The sequence below is a fragment of the Bombina bombina genome, chromosome 2 (assembly GCF_027579735.1).
Source record: "Bombina bombina isolate aBomBom1 chromosome 2, aBomBom1.pri, whole genome shotgun sequence".
Taxonomy (NCBI): Eukaryota; Metazoa; Chordata; class Amphibia; order Anura; family Bombinatoridae; genus Bombina; species Bombina bombina.
The window spans coordinates 670,047,479-670,071,748 of NC_069500.1; the positions used below are offsets into that span (position 1 = coordinate 670,047,479).

Genomic DNA, 24,270 nt, shown 5'->3' on the forward strand with positions numbered 1-24,270 from the left:
ACACAGTGCCTGCCGTTTTATAAGCGTTCCCCAAGATTATAAATGCCAATTGTTAGCCTAAATCTGAATAATATGCCCAAATAAAGCAATCGATTTAGCCCATAAAAATGTCTACCAGTTTTTTAGCCCATATTAAGCCTTTTATTCTGTTTGTTTGACTAAGAAAATGGCTTACCGGTCCCCATGAGGGGAAATGACAGCCTTCCAGCATTACACAGTCTTGTTAGAAATATGGCTAGTCATACCTTAAGCAGAAAAAGTCTGCTAACTGTTTCCCCCAACTGAAGTTACTTCATCTCAACAGTCCTATGTGGAAACAGCAATCGATTTTAGTTACTGTCTGCTAAAATCATCTTCCTCTTACAAACAGAAATCTTCATCCTTTTCTGTTTCAGAGTAAATAGTACATACCAGCACTATTTTAAAATAACAAAACACTTGATAGAAGAATAAAAACTACATTTAAACACCAAAAAACTCTTAACCATCTCCGTGGAGATGTTGCCTGTGCAACGGCAAAGAGAATGACTGGGGTGGGCGGAGCCTAGGAGGGATCATGTTGCCAGCTTTGCTGGGACTCTTTGCCATTTCCTGTTGGGGAAGAGAATATCCCACAAGTAAGGATGACGCCGTGGACCGGACACACCAATGTTGGAGAAATGTAGTTTTCCATTCCTCATATGGTAAGTATTTTATACATATATGTAGGCAATGACCTGTAAGTATAAATAAATAAATAAATATGGTAATTCATTCAAATCTAGGTGTAGGAGACGCGTATATAAAGATATGCAAATTTGTATAAAAACTACAATTTACACTTGTCTTGAAAATAGATTTATTCTGGTTGATTTTACAAAGTAATTGTCTGCGATTTTTTTTTTCTTTTGCAGTTGACAAACACAAAAGTTACGTTTTTCTTTAAATGAACAAATTATAAGATTTCACATTTAAAAATCATGATACACATTGTTTAGTGATCTAAGTATTATTCTTAAATGGAATGCTAACTAAATGCTTTTGAACATAGAGTAATTATCTTCAAACCTTTAATAAAATCCTCAATGTCCACTGGCTCATCTTGAATGAAAGGGATAGTCTAGTCAAAATTAAATTTGCATGATTCAGATAGAGCATGCAATTTTAAGCAACTTTCTAATTTACTCCGATTATCAATTTTTCTTCGTTCTCCTGGTATCTTTATTTGAAAAAGCTGAAATGTAAGCTTAGGAGCCTGCCCATTTTTGGTTTAGCACCCTGGGTAGCGCTTGCTCATTGGTGGCTACAGTTAGACACCAATCAGCAAGCGCTACCCAGGTGTTGAACCAAAAATGGGCTGGCTCCTAAGCTTACATTCTTGCTTTTTAAAATAAAGCTACAAAGAGAACAAAGGAAAAATGATAATAGGAGTTAACCAGAAAGTTGCTTAAATTGCATGCTCTTTCTGAATCATGCAAATGTAATTTTGACTAGACTATCCCTTTAACATGGTTTATTTTATCAGACTACAATAAACATCATTGCTTGAATCTTAGCCTCTTGGTGAACATAGCCTAATGTTAATAATTTTCCCCATAGGTGGCAAACCCTGCAATGATCAAAGAAACCCAGACTGTCAACTGCTTGCTACAATTCTTTTTAAAACAAGCTAATGCCACATTTTCTGATGTTTGTAAGATTAGGTCATTAAAGGGATATTTTAATACAAAAACAATCTAATTTGCTAGGGCATATGTTTTTTGCATTACTTACCCTAGCTAACAAGATAAAGTGCCATTTAGAAGTTACAGGCATATTAGGTATGAGCAGGAAATTACCTGTGATTGGTGACTGTTTCTGATTGGCTCAACGACAGATGTTAAACCCATAGTTAGCTAGGGTCATGAAAAGGACATTAAAACATTTTTTTCACAAAAGAAAGTTTATTTACTTTTATTTAGATTGATTCTTTATTAATGTGCATTATTTATCTTCAATGGGAATTTTGGAGAACAAAAAAAATGTAAATTTTACATAAGAAATCTAGTAGGCCCACATTTGTCTAGCTAGGGTGACGTTTACTCATGGACAGTTTCTTACTATAGCATTTAAATTATGAAATTCTATTTTTAAAAGAATGTGTAAACCAGCAGTTTCAGTATGTTGAATTTCCATTACTGCAACTACTTTAGCAACCAATTGAAGGACGTAATAAATGTAATATACCGAGCAGTCTAATCTTCTCCCATCCCAAATTTACATTAAAAAACTGTAAACTAATAAATCATGAGAGTGAGGTCTTGGCAGATTGTTCATGGTGAAGAAAAGACTCAGTTTTTTTTAACTAGAGGTTGCCATTTTTCGGATCATGTAGTTCAAGATGCCTCCATTTCGGAAATAAGTGAGTTCCACATCTGTATCAAATCTCATGATGGCTTCAAATGTCTTTCCAGTATCAAGCTGTGCAACAAAGGAATAAGCAAATGTATATTTAGCATAAATGATGGCTTACAGACAAAAAACAGTGAGTGACATCCCATGGCTTCAATATCAAAATACAGGCTGTTTCAATTTTGCGAACTTTAAAAGTAAAACCTGACTTCACAATAATAAGTCAGTGCTCCTAAACTCTTCTAACTACATACATACTATTATAGGGATATGAAAGCCAACATTTTAAAGGGATATTAAAACCAACATTTAAAAAAAAAAAAAAAAATTCATGATTCAGATATGAGCATACAATTTTAAATTACTTTCCAATTTACTTATTCTTTGTTGAAGAAGCAGCACTGCACTACAGGAAGCTAGCGTAACACATTGCATGAACCAATGACAGAGGGCATATATGTGCAGCCACCAATCAAAATCTATCTTCCAGTAGTGCATTGCTGCTCCTGAGCTTAGGTATTATTTTCAACAAAGGATAAACAAAAGAACAAAGCAAATTAGATAATAGAAGTAAATTGGAAAGTTGTTTATGATGGTATGCTCTATCTGAATCATTAAAAAATACTTTTGGGTTTCATGTCCCTTTAAATTGATAGTAAATCCTACCATTTTTGAAACGCTAGGATTTACCTAGGCTGTGCAGCAAATATAAGGCAGCACACGGCAGAACGCTATTTTGCAGTGAGGTGATCTAAGCCAATAGCGTGCTAGCTATCCAGCATAATGCCAGCTGGGCCGCACGGCTATTGGCTAAGAGGTGGAAACGTCACCTCACTGAAAAACATAATTTATGTAAGAACTTACCTGATAAATTCATTTCTTTCATATTAACAAGAGTCCATGAGCTAGTGACGTATGGGATATACATTCCTACCAGGAGGGGCAAAGTTTCCCAAACCTTAAAATGCCTATAAATACACCCCTCACCACACCCACAAATCAGTTTAACGAATAGCCAAGAAGTGGGGTGATAAGAAAAAAAGTGCGAAGCATATAAAATAAGGAATTGGAATAATTGTGCTTTATACAAAAAAATCATAACCACCACAAAAAAGGGTGGGCCTCATGGACTCTTGTTAATATGAAAGAAATGAATTTATCAGGTAAGTTCTTACATAAATTATGTTTTCTTTCATGTAATTAACAAGAGTCCATGAGCTAGTGACGTATGGGATAATGACTACCCAAGATGTGGATCTTTCCACACAAGAGTCACTAGAGAGGGAGGGATAAAATAAAGACAGCCAATTCCTGCTGAAAATAATCCACACCCAAAATAAAGTTTAACAAAAAACATAAGCAGAAGATTCAAACTGAAACCGCTGCCTGAAGAACTTTTCTACCAAAAACTGCTTCAGAAGAAGAAAATACATCAAAATGGTAGAATTTAGTAAAAGTATGCAAAGAGGACCAAGTTGCTGCTTTGCAGATCTGGTCAACCGAAGCTTCATTCCTAAACGCCCAGGAAGTAGAAACTGACCTAGTAGAATGAGCTGTAATTCTTTGAGGCGGAATTTTACCCGACTCAACATAGGCAAGATGAATTAAAGATTTCAACCAAGATGCCAAAGAAATGGCAGAAGCTTTCTGGCCTTTCCTAGAACCGGAAAAGATAACAAATAGACTAGAAGTCTTACGGAAAGATTTCGTAGCTTCAACATAATATTTCAAAGCTCTAACAACATCCAAAGAATGCAATGATTTCTCCTTAGAATTCTTAGGATTAGGACATAATGAAGGAACCACAATTTCTCTACTAATGTTGTTGGAATTCACAACTTTAGGTAAAAATTCAAAAGAAGTTCGCAACACCGCCTTATCCTGATGAAAAATCAGAAAAGGAGACTCACACGAAAGAGCAGATAATTCAGAAACTCTTCTAGCAGAAGAGATGGCCAAAAGGAACAAAACTTTCCAAGAAAGTAATTTAATGTCCAATGAATGCATAGGTTCAAACGGAGGAGCTTGAAGAGCTCCCAAAACCAAATTCAAACTCCATGGAGGAGAAATTGACTTAATGACAGGTTTTATACGAACCAAAGCTTGTACAAAACAATGAATATCAGGAAGAATAGCAATCTTTCTGTGAAAAAGAACAGAAAGAGCGGAGATTTGTCCTTTCAAAGAACTTGCGGACAAACCCTTATCTAAACCATCCTGAAGAAACTGTAAAATTCTCGGTATTCTAAAAGAATGCCAAGAAAAATGATGAGTAAGACACCAAGAAATATAAGTCTTCCAGACTCTATAATATATCTCTCGAGATACAGATTTACGAGCCTGTAACATAGTATTAATCACGGAGTCAGAGAAACCTCTATGACCAAGAATCAAGCGTTCAATCTCCATACCTTTAAATTTAAGGATTTCAGATCCGGATGGAAAAAAGGACCTTGAGACAGAAGGTCTGGTCTTAACGGAAGAGTCCATGGTTGGCAAGATGCCATCCGGACAAGATCCGCATACCAAAACCTGTGAGGCCATGCCGGAGCTATTAGCAGAACAAACGAGCATTCCCTCAGAATCTTGGAGATTACTCTTGGAAGAAGAACTAGAGGCGGAAAGATATAGGCAGGATGATACTTCCAAGGAAGTGATAATGCATCCACTGCCTTCGCCTGAGGATCCCGGGATCTGGACAGATACCTGGGAAGTTTCTTGTTTAGATGAGAGGCCATCAGATCTATCTCTGGGAGCCCCCACATTTGAACAATCTGAAGAAATACCTCTGGGTGAAGAGACCATTCGCCCGGATGCAACGTTTGGCGACTGAGATAATCCGCTTCCCAATTGTCTACACCTGGGATATGAACCGCAGAGATTAGACAGGAGCTGGATTCCGCCCAAACCAAAATTCGAGATACTTCTTTCATAGCCAGAGGACTGTGAGTCCCTCCTTGATGATTGATGTATGCCACAGTTGTGACATTGTCTGTCTGAAAACAAATGAACGATTCTCTCTTCAGAAGAGGCCAAAACTGAAGAGCTCTGAAAACTGCACGGAGTTCCAAGATATTGATCGGTAATCTCACCTCCTGAGATTCCCAAACTCCTTGTGCCGTCAGAGATCCCCACACAGCTCCCCAACCTGTGAGACTTGCATCTGTTGAAATTACAGTCCAGGTCGGAAGAACAAAAGAAGCCCCCTGAATTAAACGATGGTGATCTGTCCACCACGTTAGAGAGTGCCGAACAATCGGTTTTAAAGATATTAATTGATATATCTTCGTGTAATCCCTGCACCATTGGTTCAGCATACAGAGCTGAAGAGGTCGCATGTGAAAACGAGCAAAGGGGATCGCGTCCGATGCAGCAGTCATAAGACCTAGAATTTCCATGCATAAGGCTACCGAAGGGAATGATTGAGACTGAAGGTTTCGACAGGCTGTAATCAATTTTAGACGTCTCTTGTCTGTTAAAGACAAAGTCATGGACACTGAATCTATCTGGAAACCCAGAAAGGTTACCCTTGTTTGAGGAATCAAAGAACTTTTTGGTAAATTGATCCTCCAACCATGATCTTGAAGAAACAACACAAGTCGATTCGTATGAGACTCTGCTAAATGTAAAGACGGAGCAAGTACCAAGATATCGTCCAAATAAGGAAATACCACAATACCCTGTTCTCTGATTACAGACAGAAGGGCACCGAGAATCTTTGTGAAAATTCTTGGAGCTGTAGCAAGGCCAAACGGTAGAGCCACAAATTGGTAATGCTTGTCTAGAAAAGAGAATCTCAGGAACTGATAATGATCTGGATGAATCGGAATATGCAGATATGCATCCTGTAAATCTATTGTGGACATATAATTCCCTTGCTGAACAAAAGGCAATATAGTCCTTACAGTTACCATCTTGAACGTTGGTATCCTTACATAACGATTCAATAATTTTAGATCCAGAACTGGTCTGAAGGAATTCTCCTTCTTTGGTACAATGAAGAGATTTGAATAAAACCCCATCCCCTGTTCCGGAACTGGAACTGGCATAATTACTCCAGCCAACTCTAGATCTGAAACACAATTCAGAAATGCTTGAGCTTTCACTGGATTTACTGGGACATGGGAAAGAAAAAATCTCTTTGCAGGAGGTCTCATCTTGAAACCAATTCTGTACCCTTCTGAAACAATGTTCTGAATCCAAAGATTGTGAACAGAACTGATCCAAATTTCTTTGAAAAAACGTAACCTGCCCCCTACCAGCTGAACTGGAATGAGGGCCGTACCTTCATGTGAACTTAGAAGCAGGCTTTGCCTTTCTAGCAGGCTTGGATTTATTCCAGACTGGGGATGGTTTCCAAACTGAAACTGCTCCTGAGGACGAAGGATCAGGCTTTTGTTCTTTGTTGAAACGAAAGGAACGAAAACGATTGTTAGCCCTGTTTTTACCTTTAGACTTTTTATCCTGTGGTAAAAAAGTTCCTTTCCCACCAGTAACAGTTGAAATAATAGAATCCAACTGAGAACCAAATAATTTGTTTCCCTGGAAAGAAATGGAAAGTAGAGTTGATTTAGAAGCCATATCAGCATTCCAAGTCTTAAGCCATAAAGCTCTTCTGGCTAAGATAGCCAGAGACATAAATCTAACATCAACTCTAATAATATCAAAAATGGCATCACAGATGAAATTATTAGCATGCTGGAGAAGAATAATAATATCATGAGAATCACGATTTGTTACTTGTTGCGCTAGAGTTTCCAACCAAAAAGTTGAAGCTGCAGCAACATCAGCCAATGATATAGCAGGTCTAAGAAGATTACCTGAACATAGATAAGCTTTTCTTAGAAAAGATTCAATTTTTCTATCTAAAGGATCCTTAAACGAGGTACCATCTGATGTAGGAATGGTAGTACGTTTAGCAAGGGTAGAAATAGCCCCATCAACTTTAGGGATTTTGTCCCAAAATTCTAATCTGTCAGGCGGAACAGGATATAATTGCTTAAAACGTTTAGAAGGAGTAAATGAATTACCCAATCTATCCCATTCCTTAGCAATTACTGCAGAAATAGCATTAGGAACAGGAAAGACTTCTGGAATAACCGCAGGAGCTTTAAAAACCTTATCCAAACGTATAGAATTAGTATCAAGAGGACTAGAATCCTCTATTTCTAAAGCAATTAGTACTTCTTTAAGTAAAGAGCGAATAAATTCCATCTTAAATAAATATGAAGATTTATCAGCATCAATCTCTGAGACAGAATCCTCTGAACCAGAAGAGTCCAAAGAATCAGAATGATGGTGTTCATTTAAAAATTCATCTGTAGAGAGAGAAGATTTAAAAGACTTTTTACGTTTACTAGAAGGAGAAATAACAGACAAAGCCTTCTTTATGGATTCAGAAACAAAATCTCTTATGTTATCAGGAACATTCTGCACCTTAGATGTTGAGGGAACTGCAACAGGCAATGGTACATCACTAAAGGAAATATTATCTGCATTAACAAGTTTGTCATGACATTTAATACAAACAACAGCTGGAGGAATAGCTACCAAAAGTTTACAGCAGATACACTTAGCTTTGGTAGATCCAGCAGGCAGAGGTTTTCCTGTAGTATCTTCTGGCTCAGATGCAACGTGAGACATCTTGCAATATGTAAGAGAAAAAACAACATATAAAGCAAAATAGATCAAATTCCTTATAAGACAGTTTCAGGAATGGGAAAAAAATGCCAAACATCAAGCTTCTAGCAACCAGAAGCAAATAAAAAATGAGACTGAAATAATGTGGAGACAAAAGCGACGCCCATATTTTTTTTTTTTTTTTTTTTTTTTTTTTTTGGCGCCAAATAAGACGCCCACATTATTTGGCGCCTAAATGCTTTTGGCGCCAAAAATGACGCCACATCCGGAACGCCGACATTTTTGGCGCAAAATAACGTCAAAAAAATGACGCAACTTCCGGCGACACGTATGACGCCGGAAACGGAAATGAATTTTTGCGCCAAAAAAGTCCGCGCCAAGAATGACGCAATAAAATGAAGCATTTTCAGCCCCCGCGAGCCTAACAGCCCACAGGGAAAAAAGTCAAATTTTTGAGGTAAGAAAAATATGATAATTAAAGCATAATCCCAAATATGAAACTGACTGTCTGGAAATAAGGAAAGTTGAACATTCTGAGTCAAGGCAAATAAATGTTTGAATACATATATTTAGAACTTTATAAATAAAGTGCCCAACCATAGCTTAGAGTGTCACAGAAAATAAGACTTACTTACCCCAGGACACTCATCTACATGTTTGTAGAAAGCCAAACCAGTACTGAAACGAGAATCAGTAGAGGAAATGGTAAATATAAGAGTATATCGTCGATCTGAAAAGGGAGGTAAGAGATGAATCTCTACGACCGATAACAGAGAACCTTATGAAATAGACCCCGTAGAAGGAGATCACTGCATTCAATAGGCAATACTCTCCTCACATCCCTCTGACATTCACTGCACGCTGAGAGGAAAACCGGGCTCCAACTTGCTGCGGAGCGCATATCAACGTAGAATCTAGCACAAACTTACTTCACCACCTCCCTTGGAGGCAAAGTTTGTAAAACTGATTTGTGGGTGTGGTGAGGGGTGTATTTATAGGCATTTTAAGGTTTGGGAAACTTTGCCCCTCCTGGTAGGAATGTATATCCCATACGTCACTAGCTCATGGACTCTTGTTAATTACATGAAAGAAAATAGTGTTCTGCTGCGGACGTATTTTATACTTCATGACTGACTGAAAGTCCCCTTTATTTATTCCACTGGTAAATCCTAGCGTTTCACAAATCTCTTTAAAGGGCAAGTTAACCCAAAAATGTTGTTACTCATTTAAATAAAGTTTCTAAGGATTAATAGTGCAAACTGTAGTCCAATTTGGAAAATAAATAGTGTGCAAGTAAAGAGACTTACTAGTTGTCCCTCTGCCTTTTTTAAGACAACTGGTTTCCACAGCACTAATAAATAAGGAAAAAAGTTTAACAAACTTGGCTTTTATTCATCCATTTCAGCTTATACAAAGCACTGGCACACAGCAGCATACAGCGACGTTTCGGGCTGTAAACCCTTACTCATGAATAAAAGCCAAGTTTGTTAAACTTTTTTCCTTATTTATTGGTGCTGTGGAAACCAGTTGTCTACATATCAGAGAGGTGTTTGCAGTGGCCATCCACCACGTGTGTGCTGTCTATCATTTTGGAACTGCCTTTTTTAAGATTTTTCTCGATTTTGTAATCCCCATCGTGCAGTCCTCTTCCAGTGAATGTAACTTTGCGATCCTACGCATTCCTGTGCTTTGCGCATTTTATTGAAGGGGGCCTTTTCAAGAAGGAACTAAAAACAACCGCTCAGTTTTATAGCGGTTCCTATATGCGACAGACCAGTGTGCATTCTCTTCATCACTACGACAACCTACCTGTCCTAGAGCAGTTCCTACTGCTATGATACTGAGTGGTTGTTTTTAGTTCCTTCTTAAAAAGGCCCCCTTCAATAAAATCGGCACATTGCACATGCGCGAAGCACAGGAACGTGTAGGATCGCAAAGTTACATTCACTTGCACACTATTTTCCAAAATGAGCTACAGTTTGCACTATTAATCCTTATAAACTTTATCTAAATGAGTAAGAAAATTTTTTGGGTTGACATTTAAGTAAAAAACTAAATTTATGTTTACCTGATAAATTTCTTTCTTTCCGGACATGGAGAGTCCACGACGTCATTCCAATTACTAGTGGGATAGTGAGTCAAAGAGCACCCCAGCAAAGCTGTTAAGTGTAACTTCCCTTACCCATAATCCCCAGTCATTCAGCCGAAGGAAAATGGAAAAAGAAGAAACACAAGAGTGAAAAAAGGTGCCTGAGGATTACTCAAAAAAACTGCTGAATTATAATTAAAAAAATGAGTGCGGGGTCGTGGACTCTCCATGTCCGGAAAGAAAGAAAATTTATCAGGTAAGCATAAATTTTGTTTTCTTTCCTATGACATAGAGAGTACACAACGTCATTCCAATTACTAGTGGGAACCAATACCCAAGCCAGAGTACCCGGAATGAACAGGGAGGGAGAACAAGGCAGGAGGACCTAAACAGAAGGTACCACCACTTGAAGAACCTTTCTCCCAAAAGAGGCCTCAGCCGAGGCAAAAGTAACAATTTGTAGAATTTGGAAAGGAATGCAAAGAGGGTCATTTTGCCTCCTTGCAAATCTGTTTCACAGAAGCTTCATTTTTGAAAATCCAAGATGAGGAGACAGCCCTAGAGGAATGAGCCGTAATTCCCTCGGGAGGCTGCTGTCCAGCAGTCTCATAAGCAAAATGAATCATACTTCTTAACCAGAGGAAAAGAGAAGTAGAAGTGGCCTTCCAACCCTTACGTTTTCCAGAGAAAACAACTAACAGGGCAGTAGATTGCCGAAATCTGTATTAGCTTGTAGGTAAAAAGTATGCACAACATCCAAGTTATGCAAAAAAATATCGTTATGAAAAGAAGGAATCAGGACAAAAAGGAGGAACAACAATTTTCCGATTGAAATTTCGATCCGACACCCCTTAGGGAGAAAACCCCAAATTAGAACAAAGGACCACCTTATCTGCATGAAAAATAAGGTACGGGGAACAACACGGCAGAGCTGAAAACTCAGAACTCTGGAACGGAAGAAAAAGCAAGGATAAACAGAAACCTCCAAGACAACAACCTTTTATCAGCAACATGCAGTGGCTCAAACTGAGCATGCAGCCAAACTTGAAAAACTGGAATAAGACTTCAAGGAGGAGCAACAGGTTTAAACACAGGCCTGATACTGGCCAGGACCTGAAAAAAAAACTTGAACATTTGGAAAATCTACCAGACGTTTGAGCAAAAGAATAGACAGTGCAAAAATCTGACCTGTCAGAATACTAACTGATAAACTCTTCTCTAGGCCATCCTGAAGAAACGAAAAAGAAAAAAAATTCTTATGGTAAATCCTGTGAATCACAGGTTTACGAGCCTGAAGCATAATATCAAAGACCGCTGCCGAAAAACCACGTCTAGACGGGACTAGGCTTTCAATCTCCAAGCAGACTGCTTCAGAGAATCTAGAGTTGGAAGGAGGAATGGATCCTGATTAAGAAGGTCCTTCCTCAGAGGAAACTCCAAGGTGGAAGAGATGACATCTTCACCATATCCTCAACCAGATGCTGCACGCCAGGCAGGAGCTAATAGAATCACAGACGCTCTCTCCTGCTTGATACAATGACTCGTGGAAGGAGAGCAAACGGAGGAAACAGGAATACTAATCCAAAATTCCAAGGAACCGCCAAGTCATCTATCAGAGCGGTTTTGACCTAGAACCGTACTTTGAAAGCTTGGTGTCCTGACAAGATGCCATCAGATCCAATGCTGAAATCCCCAATCTGAGGGTTATCTTGAGAACACATCCGGAAGGAGTGCCCACTCCCGGGATGAAATGTCTGTCTGTTCAGAAAAAACGCTTCTCAATTGTCCACTCCTGGAATGTAGATGGCAGATCGGAGACAATCGTGAGCATCCGCCCACTGATTGGGCTCATCAGGGATCTGAATCCGGGACCCCTCGCACCAAAGCGAGAAACATACCCCTAGACCAACGAGCCACCAGAATGCGAGTCACCTCCTTCATGACCAAGGAACTCTGAGTTCCTCCCTGGTGGTTGATGTAAGCCACTGAGGAGATGTAGTCCGACTAGAATCTCATAAACTGGACTAAAGATAATTGAGGACAAGCTGCCAAGGCATTGAAGATTGCTCTCCATTCCAAAATGCTTATGAGAAGAGAAGACTCTTCCCAAGACCACAGGCCCTGAAGTCTTAGAGAATCCCAAACAGCTCCCCAGCCTAACATCGTCCGTATCCACAATACCCTAGAAAGGTCTCAGGAAGCAAGTGCCCCGAGACAATAGGTTCTGTGAAATCCAACACACGAGAAGGGCTCTAGTTAGAGGATCCATATTTATCCTCTGTGAGAAATCTGAATGGTCTTCGGGTCATTAACTGAGCATACAAGCTGCAAAAGTCTTAAATGGAATCAAGCAAAAGGAACGATATCCATGGAAGTCACCATCAGACCAACCTCCATCTCCATGCATTGAGCCACTGATGGGCGAATAACAAACTGGCGAGAAAGGCAAGAAGCAAGAAGTTTGGATTTTCTGACGTCCGTCAGGAAAATATTCATGGACAGTGAATCTATGATTGTCCCTAGGTAACACACTCCTGAAGTTGAACCTAGAGAACTCTATTCCAGATTCACTTCCACCCGAGGGCACGTAGAAAAGAAAACATCTCTTATGAGATTTTTCTAGATGAAAATATGACGCCTGAACCAAGATGTCGACTAGATAAGGTGCCACAGCAATTCCCTGGGATCTGATCACTGCCAAAAGAGCCCCCAGAACCTTTGTGAATATTCTGGGAGCCGTAGCAAGAATAAATGGAAGGGCAACAAACTGGAAATCCTTGTCCAGAAAGACAAACCTTGGAAACTGATGATGATCCCCGAGAATGGGAACGTGTAAATAAGCATCCTTCAGGTCTAAGGTTGTCATGAACTGACCTTCCTGAACCAAAGGAAGAATGGTACAAATAGTCTCCATCTTGAAGGACGGAACCCTAAGGAATTTGTTGAGACACTTTAGGTCTAGGATGGGAGACGGAAAGTTCCCTTCTTTTTGGGAACCATAAAAGATCCTAGCCCCTATCCTTCTCCTAGGACGATAGTCCATTATGCAAAGAGTATGTCCCTTCAAAGAAAGAGGACAAAAATCTAAAAGTTAGCATATACCTGCACAGCAGAATACTGCAAACATACAGCAGAAAAGGATTAAAATATGCAAAGATTGACCCCCTCTGAGGAAGCGTTCGTGAAACGCGCGTCAGGGGTCCGTCAGCTCTGTCTCTCCTGTTCGTCCTTTTTTAATTTGCTTGCTTGTGTGGATAATAGTTATGTACTATTAATTTAAAGACTTAGTATCACATCCGCTGGTCCTTATAAGAAATATAAGTAAAATTAAATCAGCCCTCGGATTGTAAGGGCTTAGTTTACTGCTAAATACTATGGTTTATTACTTATACTAGTACTCATTGCGATTGTGCAATCCACTGAGTTTAAGTGTTTTTAATCTTTAGCCTTGCTACTGAATGTGTGCATGTTCCTAGTTGTTAATAATAAAATTTAAATGTATGAATGATATGGAACATTTTTTAACATTTATATAATCTCTGTCATAGCAGAGTTTTTTTGGTATTACACCATTGTGGTAACTGGTTCTTTCTTTAAACTGGATTGTATCCTCTGTTACAATTAGTTTAACTAGTTGTTATAAGCAAAGATAATGCTTATAGCAATCTCAATCTTATGGTTTACTGCATAGAGAAAAGATAAACCATGAAAAATAAAATTCCAAAACATACATTTAGAATTATTCACGTGAAAAATAAGCAGATAATGCTTATAACAATCTCCCATATATATTATAACCTGAGTTATATTATAACCCAGAATAGGAGCCTTGAAAAAGGAACCATCCTTTCCCACACAAACATTCTTAAATATCAATTTTGAATGTACAGCCTGCAAAGGCTTATAACATATACAGGAAATTCTTTCTTATCCATAGGATTAATAAAAGAAAGAAAAATATCTGCATTGGAGAAACTACTATAAACTGTCAGCAAATAACAACCGCTGCCAAGGAAAAACCTTGATAATGCAAATGAAGAGCCAAAAGACTTTGAACTGAACAGCATATATGTGAATATGGCCCTCATTTGGTCCACAGAAAACAGATAAGTCTAGGTCTTACATAAAATGTTATAATAGGAAAACTACCTTTTATGGAAAAAAAGGTAAATATCCACCTCTAGAAGAAATGACTAAAAATTAGTAATTACTTAAGGCTGTCACTAGATGGCAGCAAACATCCAAGAAAGCTATGAAAAACTGAGAGACTAGGTTTAATTAAACAAAATAAACTCCTGTAACCCCATATTTTAGGGCCTCACTCCTTGTATTAAAATATTACACACTCTAGATCTGATTATCACATTAGATGGAACATAACACTGTGCTAAACAGTACTGGATTCTTAATACCGGCATTACAGAACAAAAAGCACGATAAATCCCGCTCCTCAATCAAATTACAAATTTAAATGATACACAATAGAGTGTTGAGAAAAGCCTGAAACTACCTGATGCTTTTCAAACACACTGCCAACAGCAGAAGAGTCGCAGGCAGCATAACTGGGACAGAAAATGGCGCTGCCACAAGCATATTGTGTTAAATGTAAATTAAGTCTGGTATTAGACATTGTAAAGGGAAGCTGTGAATATAATAAAAGCTTACAAAACCTAACCCGTAAGTCATTAGGCACAAGCCGTGGCCAAAAAAACAAACTCCACTATCCCATAATGAGATGCAGAGATCCGTTACATACTGCAGAAAATACAACAGTCTTTAAATGCAGTCATGGAACAGCGAGAAAAAACCTCTTCTATAAACCGAGGTGCTGTCGCTATAAAATATTAACAGACGTTCCTATCATTAAGGAACTAATACAGTAAGGCCTTACAGAAATTATGTAAGCGATTCCTCTTGTCGATAGACGTAGGAGCAACAGCTGAAGGATCTATCTCTACTAAAGACGCTGCATATAATCACGCAGCAGAAAGTGCAGAGGCGGGAAAAGTTACAGCGTATCTGGGACTCAAAAATGGTGCCGCCTTCAATGAGAGATTAAAGTGTAAAATCACAGCCGTCACAGGCAGCATTATATACAGAGATGTGTGACATTAAACATGGATGCTTTAATGCGAACCACAAACACTTTAAATTCCTTGTAAGCCCTCTAATAAAGCACAGAATAAGCTGTGATAAAACCTCTACTACCAGATACCTTTTTAAATGGATGATTAGAGATCCTGAAAACTGTAAAGGCTCACAGACCAGCGTGCAAAGACCTCCTTTAATCAGAGATACTGCAGCTAATAAAATACACTAACTGGCATACAGAAGCTTCAACTATAAGCTTTATATGATAAAATGCCTTAAGGTACTTCAATAGCCCCACAGAATAATGAAAAAGACAAAAGTTCCCATCGTTAAACCCCCCTCACTTAGACCACAAGCCATTGAGGAATAAGGGAATCAAGGGACTTACCAGTTTGCAGCTTTATCAGCAGCCCGTGATCTGGCAGAAAAAACTTCATCCCGACAGGAACCGTGGGCTTCAGCTGCAGGGCAGGAACAATTTCTTAGGTGTGTCAGAGAAACAAACTCTGACAGGGACTTGTAGAAAAAGAAAGAACAGAGTAACCAACTCTGGCTTTCTGAAAAGGGGTAGCAAAGTGTTTAAAGTAAAGCAAAGACAACCTCGCCGCCTTTTAACTGCTAAAAGCCACCACTACTCTTACTAAAGAGATCGACGTGGACACAGCTAGACCCCAGTCCTTGCTTGCAGGGAAAAGTACCCATAAAAGGATTAAATATCTTCAGACACCAACTTTGCACATCCTCCATTGACAGAGGCAAAGAAAATGGGATTATGGGTAAGGAAAGTTACACTTAACAGCTTTGCTGGGATGCTCTTTGCCTCCTAATGCTGACCAGGAGTTGAATATCCCACTAGTAAGTGGAATGGCATCGTTGGAAAGTAAAGAAGGAAATTAAAACAAATTTTCTATATCTAACAGCACATTGGAGTTAGATAGGGAATGTTAGCCTAAAGGGACAAAAAACTATTAAAATATACAGCATGGTGGGGGAGGGGGGCCGAGCCGGCTAGAGAAGAACATGGCCGCACATATGTAAAGCTCCGGTACCATCCACTCAGATGCAACGCATATTAGGGGGCTAAAGCAACCCAAAACTTATAAACAAGGCTGCACTGCATGCCCTGAGGACGTGGGGAGGCGATTAAGGAGCCAGGAGAGCCGCGACAAGTAGCGGGAGAACCGGAACAGTGAAAGTGCGTCACGGAGGCCTAGAAAAGGAGGGCCACGCTGCACCTGACACAGCTAGAGGTAAAGTGGAGACACACAATCACATATTAATAGCAGCGATTGCTGAGAACTTAGATACACACAGCAAGTGGGACAGCCGAATCCTTTTTCTAGATAAAGCGCTGCGGCGCAAACACACCAAGCAGAGGAGAGGTGGAAGTGGAGGAGGCAGCCACAAGGTATAAACCCACAATATACCGCTGACACCGGAGAACAGTTCCTCAGACTATCGCAGTGAAATAGCTATACAACCATCCATCAGTAGACTACCACACGGAGAGGCCTCCTAAAGCTGAGATTCAGGGGCGAACTGCTGCAGAGTGAGACATATAGGGCCAGCAAGGTCATTAGTCACAGTACCTGCATAACTATATATCGGAGCGCAAGCCACCCAGCTAACTCAGGATGGCAGCAAGAAAACTGACGAGAGTGGAGAAATCTCAGAGGCCTACAACCCCAGGTGGGGGTAAGCTCAACAAAAATGTTTAAAACATTTGAGAACACTAGCTCTATAGCAACGGATGCCCCATTGTTTGAAACTTCAGAGGCAACAGAACATACTGATGACCCCACACCTATTACCAGAGCTGACCTTAACTTGCTGCCTACTAAAGATGACTAACACTTTCATGACCCAAGTAAGCAAAGTTTTAAAAAAGACGGCCTAGCTGAGGTCAAGAGGGGCATTAATGCTTTAGGCCACAGAGTACTCCAACTGGAAGATCAAGCAGAAGCTGCTGCAAAATCATCAGATGATATGGCCCTAGCATTACAGCAACAGAACACCACTATATTACAGCTACAGTCTCAAGTGGAGGATCTTGACAATAGAGGACGCCGTCACAACTTGAGAATTCGGGGAGTCCCTGAAAAGATCCTTCCACCACAGATTTCCTCTTATTTACAGAACCTATTTAAATTTGTGCTGGGGACGGAAAAGGACACCATTCCTCTGGATAGGGCACACCGTGCATTGAGAGCCAGACCTCCCCCATCAGCCCCTCCTAGAGACATTATACTATGCTGCCACAAATTTGCAGATAAGGAAAAAAATTTACTCGCAGCAAGGAAGAAATCTCCTATAAAATTCGTCGAAGATTGTTACAGATCTTCGCTGACCTCAGCCCATTAACATTAGCAAAGAGGAAAGAAGCAAGGTACCTTACCCTACACTTGAAAGATCTGGAGATCCCCTACAGGTGGGGTTTCCTCTTTGCTATTTAAGTCATAAAGGATGACAAAACCTTTACATATAAAGACCCAGAGGGTTTGGAACAATTCGCCAATCAGCTACGCATCCCACAACCATCACTGCCTTCGATACAAGACCTCACAGCTGGCAAACCAGCACAGACGAATCTCCCAAAGTCAACACAGCATTCAGAATGGGCGACAGTACCAAAAAGAAGGAAAAATGCAACAAACACAGCACAGCCTGCGGCTAGAGCGGACTTAGACCCGACATGAGAGCCCTCCCTAGGGAATGCATAGGAAGGTAATCCGGATAAGACTGGTATAAAGGAGGGTATGTTGCAACCATAGACTTATGCTTCGTTTTATACAGAAGTGACTTTGGTTCTTTGTGGCTCCACCCCCCATATGCTTTTATGATAACCTCTCATAGCATCAAGAGTGGTATGGCATATTAGTTGCTTAACACCTGCCTCTCCCTTTTCCATTGGCAATCACCAATCTTACCCCCCCACCCATGATGTTTGTTAATCACACAGTATGTTTTTTAAATAGTTATTTTTGGTTGTTTTACTGTTGTTTTTTGATAGTCTGTTATTCTATTGCTTATGATACCGTGCTTGCTCGCTCTAACCTTACAGGGAAGACTTCAGACTGCTCCTCAATTGCATCTGCTTGCTTTTGCCCTCCCCCTTTTGGCTTACGCTCATAGGGAAAACCTGATATCCAGCCAACTAGGGGACTGCTCAAGTTAAGAACATATATTGTGATCTCAACTACATACACAAATGGCTAACCTATTAGTTAATATAGTGTCACAGAACACAAAGGGCCTCAATTCCCCCACAAAGAAACCGGTAGCCCTTTGTAACTTAGCTAAACACAAAGACTATCATATTCCTCCAGGAGACTCACTTTGTGAAAGACGCAGAACCAAAATTCACTTCCAAAGATTTCCCAATAGGCTTCTACAGCTCAGACAAAGTAAAAAAAAAAAAAAAACTGACTATGCACCCTTTTCCACAAACACATCCACTTTCATCTCCTCAACAAAGTATCGGATAGTGAAGGCAGAATATTGATTCTGACGGGGCTACTGTTCCATAGGCCGGTGACTTTAGTCAATGTATATGCTCCCAACAGTAATAAGGGGAAATTGTTTAAGAATTTGCAAAAGTTAGTATCAGAGCATAGGAAAGGAATACTTATTTTGGGAGGGGACTTGAACATTACACTAGATCCGGTTTTAGATGCATCCTCAAGTAGACCCACATTACACACTAGACCGCCTAATGCGCCACTCAAATGCATAGAACATTTGGGACTGATAGACACTTTAAGAGTACGGCACCCGACGCAGCGCAGTTACACGATCTTCTCGCATCCCTGATCGGTATATACCAGAATTGATTATGTTCTGATAGATAGAAATCATCTCTCATTATTTAAAGACTCTGACATACAGCCGACTCCTTGGTCGGATCACTCAAAGACAAGTACTCACCTACAATGGCCAAATCACCCTGTTGTCCCATTTGTGTGGAGGATGGATGACTCACTGCTGCATCATCCACACACATTGGAGGCTATAATACAATCATTAAAAGAATATATTCTTATCAATGCGACACTGGAGATCCTCCCGAGCACGGTCTGGAAGGCTCACAAGGTGATCATTAGGGGTGAATGTATCAAGCACACAGCACATAGAAAGAGGACGTACAACCAGACAGTAGACGCCTTGACCACACAATTAAGCCATTTAGAACCGAGTCACAAAAATTCCCCAAAAGACAATACACTGCTTACCCGAATCACAGGGATCAGACATGAACTTAACCAAATCTTGACGAAAGAAGCGCAAATACGTGCACTGAGTATCAAAAAGATGTACTTTTATGAAGGAAATAGAGCAGGGCCAATATTGGCAAGGGCGTTAAAGGCCCAAACACAAAAATCGCAAATCCACAAATTAACGACCACAGACAACAGGGACATCCTTGATAGCGGGGAGATTGCAGATCATTTTAGAGACTATTACGCCAAATTATACAACATAGGGTCAAACGACTCCCTTGAGCATTTAACCCGCATGAGGGAATACATTAGCAATGCTGATTTACCTACACTTCAACCAACACAGCGAGCAGTAATGGAAAGTCCAATAACTTTACTCGAGGTGATGGCAGCAATCAAGGACCTACCGACTGGTAATAGGGCTGGATGGCTTTACAAATGTATATAAGTAGTCCTATAGGAACATATTAGCTCCGCACTTGTTGAAGCTTTTTTCACACATTGGACGAGAATCACACACTGCCTAGAGATATGCTGACAGCACACATTTCGGTCATACCTAAGCCAAATAAAACTCCAACAGACCCCAGCAGTTACAGACCCATGACCCTTCTAAACACGGACGTCAAGATCCTGGGCAAGATCATTGCAAAAAGAATTAAATGTTGTACTACAGTCCCTGATACATACTGATCATGTTGGCTTTGTCCCTGGGAGAGAGGCGAGGGACAATACCATTAGAGCATTGACACTGATTTCATAGGCCAAACACAATAAAATACCAGCCGCCTTTATAGCCACTGACGCAGAGAAGGCGTTTGATCACATTAGACATTTCTGAAAGGAAACCTTAATAGCCATGGGATTTGGCCCTAACATGATTACACGTATCTTCAGTCTATATACCCCCCTCTCAGCAAAGGTCAAAGCAAATGGTATGCTGTCCAGCCCCTTTACTATTCAGAACGGCACGCGTCAGGTATGCCGTTTGTCCCCTATACTCTTTATCCTTTCAATGGAAGTCATTGCGGCACACGTCAGGCGAAATCAGGAAGTAAGGGGAATTAGGATAGGTCCACATGATTTTAAAATTGCACTATACGCTGACGGTGTGCTTTTCACTGTCACAGATCCGATACATACTACACCTAATGTGTTAAATGAAATAGATACTTTTGGCCGTTTTCCAAATTTCCTGGTAAACACACAAAAATCGGAAATTCTCAATGTCTCTATGACTCAAACTGACTTCCGTAATATATCAACTACCTGCCCACTGAATATCCAAACTAAATCAATTAAATACCTGGGTGTTTATATATTCCTCACCCATTCACAACTTTTTGACGAGAACTATATTAAATTCCTACGGTCGACCCAGCAGGATATTTGCTCCTGGGCGATGAAGCCAATCTCTTGGTGGGGCCGCACACAATGTATAAAAATGACCATCTTGCCCAGGGTCTTGTATCTGTTCCAAACCCTCCCTATCCCCCTTCCAAACTGGTATATTGCATTTTTACAAAAATAAAAACAAGCCCAGAATAAAAAGGAACAATATGTATAGAGTAACAGCGCATGGAGGATTAGGACTATCACAATGTGGTGACCCTGCAGAGAATTTTAGATTGGCACAGGGCAGGAGACACGAAAGCATGGGTGTCACTAGATTCCCATATACTTAGAGTCCCTTTGGGGGGTACGCTATGCTGGGTGCCAAGGTCCCTTAGGCCACCCCAATGCGCAAGGCTAGAAATACACAAACATGTCTGACTCATGGGACAACATCAAGGTTCAGCAAAAACATATTTTGGAAGCCCACTCCCCCCTCTTTCCAGTCCCTGTGAATGCAGAGTTGATAGGAGGGCTGGATGGAGGACAACAGAGGTTAACAGAGAGGGGTTATTCCACACCATTGAGAGAATTCCCCCTAAATGGGAAACTAAAAGAAAGAGAGAATTTAACAGTGGCGGGAGGCAGATACTCAAGCTGGTTAAAACACAACTGGCACATTTCATCCACACATCCCCTCACCAAACAGACTTAAAGAGCTGACTCCCTTCGAAAATGTATGTTCTGGTATAGATACCATGAAAATGGCATGAGGAACTAGAGATGGTATTGAGTGGGGAGGAATGGGCAAAGATTTTCCGCAATACTAAGAGGTCTACGACATCCCCTCAACTTCTCAAATTAAATTTTAAAGTACTGATGCAGTGGAATCTGACCATATCCCGATCACACTCAGCTTATCCCGAAGATAATAACAAATGTTGGAGAGGTTGTACAAATAAAGGGAATTACTTACACATGTGGTGGGAATGTGGGAAAATTAGACCATTATGGCACGTAGTAGAAACCTTTTATAGACAACTGCGGACGACTTTTTTTAGTCTGATACTTAACGACCTCCCATCCTTTCCCTGCCAACTGGGACTCAAACTACTACAGATAGGTGTTTTGGGCGCTAAGTCACTCATCGCGCTTCACTGGAAGACACAGTATAAACCGTCAATTAGAGACTGGACTGATAAGGTTTAGGACCTATTGAACCTAGAAGAATATGGATTCCTTAAAAGAAAAAAGCTAAGTTTATTTGCAGGCATGAAATTTATTTAGGACGATTTGATCGCACGTCACAGGACGTAGACAAGACTTTTTCCCTGATAACACAACGTAGACACGCCCCCACTGAGTCCCCCCGCCTCTTCCCCTCTCTCTCCCAAATTTCCACACCTGGCACTGAGACGAGTAGACAACAGACAGTTTCAATATCAACATGACGATTGTTAATATTATTTGTTTTTTGTTCTTAAATTCTCTCTTTCATTGTTATCAATTATATGTGTACAAGAAACAGGTATAAACCTAAAGGACTGATAACTCTGTACAATTATATCCTGTTTTTATACATTGATTGTAACAATTTGTTGAAAATAAAGCTTGTTTGAAAATCCAAAAAAAAAATAAAATATATATATATATATATATATATATATAGACAGCATGGAGTACACTTAAAGGGACATGAAACCCCAATTTTTTCTCTTATGATTCAGATAGAAAATACAATTTTACACAACTTTCTAATTAACCTCTATTATCTAATTTGTTTCATTCTCTTGGTATAATTTGTTAAAGAAGCAGCAATGCACTAATGGTTTCTAACTGAAATCATGGATGAGCCAATCACAATCGATATATATATATATATATATATATATATATATATATATATATATATATATATATATATATTCAGCCATCAATCAACAGCTAGAACCTAGGTTCTCTTCTGCTCCTGAGCTTGCCTAGATAAACATTTCAGCAAAGGATAACAATTGAAGGAAGCAAATTAAATAATAGAAGTAAATTGAAAAGTTGTTTAAAATTGTATTCTCTATCTAATCCTGAAAGAACATTTTTGGGTTTCATGTCCGTTTAAATCTGATTAGAAGCTTGCTTATTCTTTAATGCTAACTTTTCTTGTGCAGAAAACTACTGCCTATGAGTAACATGCATGGAAATAAACACTCTTGTATTCCCCCAGAACATGTGTGCTATCATGTGGCATCACTAGTACTTTGAGCAAGTTAAAGAATCTGATTAGTGTGCATGCAGTCTACCTCTGTATTGGTGAAAGTAATACACAACACTGTAATATACATTTATTTTGCCTGCTTTTGCTGTTCCATTGGAAATTATTAACAGATTGAACTGTATGGAGATTTTGTTGGTAAAAAAAAAATGTATTCAATAAATAGATTGTACCAACAAAGTCTTCATGAATTTCTACTCTATTCATAACCTTCAAGTTCAGTATTAGTATGTATATAATTATTTATATTGTTGCCACAAAAGAGAGGCATATATTTAGAGTCACCTGTATTTGGTTTTTAATTTTAAAACAGTTACTGGATATTTGTGTAACCAAGATCATTTGTTGAACATGCTCCTCAAAAATGTACTAAAAATGTATCTAATTATTTGTTTATTTTAGTATGCCTAGTTAACCATGTATAACATGTACAGGTTATTCCTTTTTTGCGCCCCATGGGGTGTAGTAGGCATTTATATTGAATTTATTGAAGTGGTTTTATATTGTTCTGGCCAGTCTGAAGACCCAAAACTCCAAAATAAAATGAAAATAAATGTTATTTGTCAAGTCCAGAAAGTGTTGCCTCCCATGACATACACACACACTTGTATACAAACATATGGATACCCATGACCAAACAACATATATGGTTGACTTTCTAAGTCAACAAACTCAAAAATATGTCTGCAAATTTGAATGCACAGTTACTAATTAATATGCTGAAATTGAAAAAAAGTTTAGGCACCCTTCCTTTTGATCCAATAGTGATGTATTTGGTTGTTGTAAACACGGTTGTCATATAGTGCTCAAGACACGTGCACACATTTCTGAGAATATCAATATATACTCTTCAACAAGTAAGTAAATTAGAAGGTTATTTAAAACTGTACGCTCTATCTGAATCATGAAAGTATTACATGCTTCTGCTGACAAGTAACTACATCCATATGGGTGAACATGTATTCTTAATGAGGATTTTACCTTAATCTCCACATTCATGCCTGGTCGAATGTCTTTGTCCTCAGGAATGATGATGGTATAACGCTCCCGACCAGTAAGTCCTAATGTCTCTGCAGTCTCTCCTGGTAAATACTGCAAGGGTATTATTCCCATCCCCACCAGGTTGCTTCTGTGTATACGTTCATAGCTCTCTGCAAGGACAGCCTTGATTCCCTGAGGAAAATAATGAATCCATGCTTAACACCTCTTTTACAAAATGATGGCTGCTAGTGGTTAAAAGGGACATACAAGTGCAAAACAAAATG

The 24,270-nt window shown here is 39.5% G+C and overlaps 1 protein-coding gene across 1 annotated transcript in view; it reads right to left on the bottom strand.

Annotated features, from left to right (window-relative positions):
• Nucleotides 1-1,902: 1,902 nt before the first annotated feature.
• Nucleotides 1,903-24,270, bottom strand: part of ACO1 (aconitase 1) — a 212,609-nt gene continuing 190,241 nt past the window's right edge. Inside the window, 2 exon segments of the mRNA XM_053702628.1 lie at nt 1,903-2,439; nt 23,987-24,178. Of these exon segments, the coding sequence (XP_053558603.1) occupies nt 2,320-2,439; nt 23,987-24,178 (312 nt within the window). The 3' untranslated portion in view covers nt 1,903-2,319.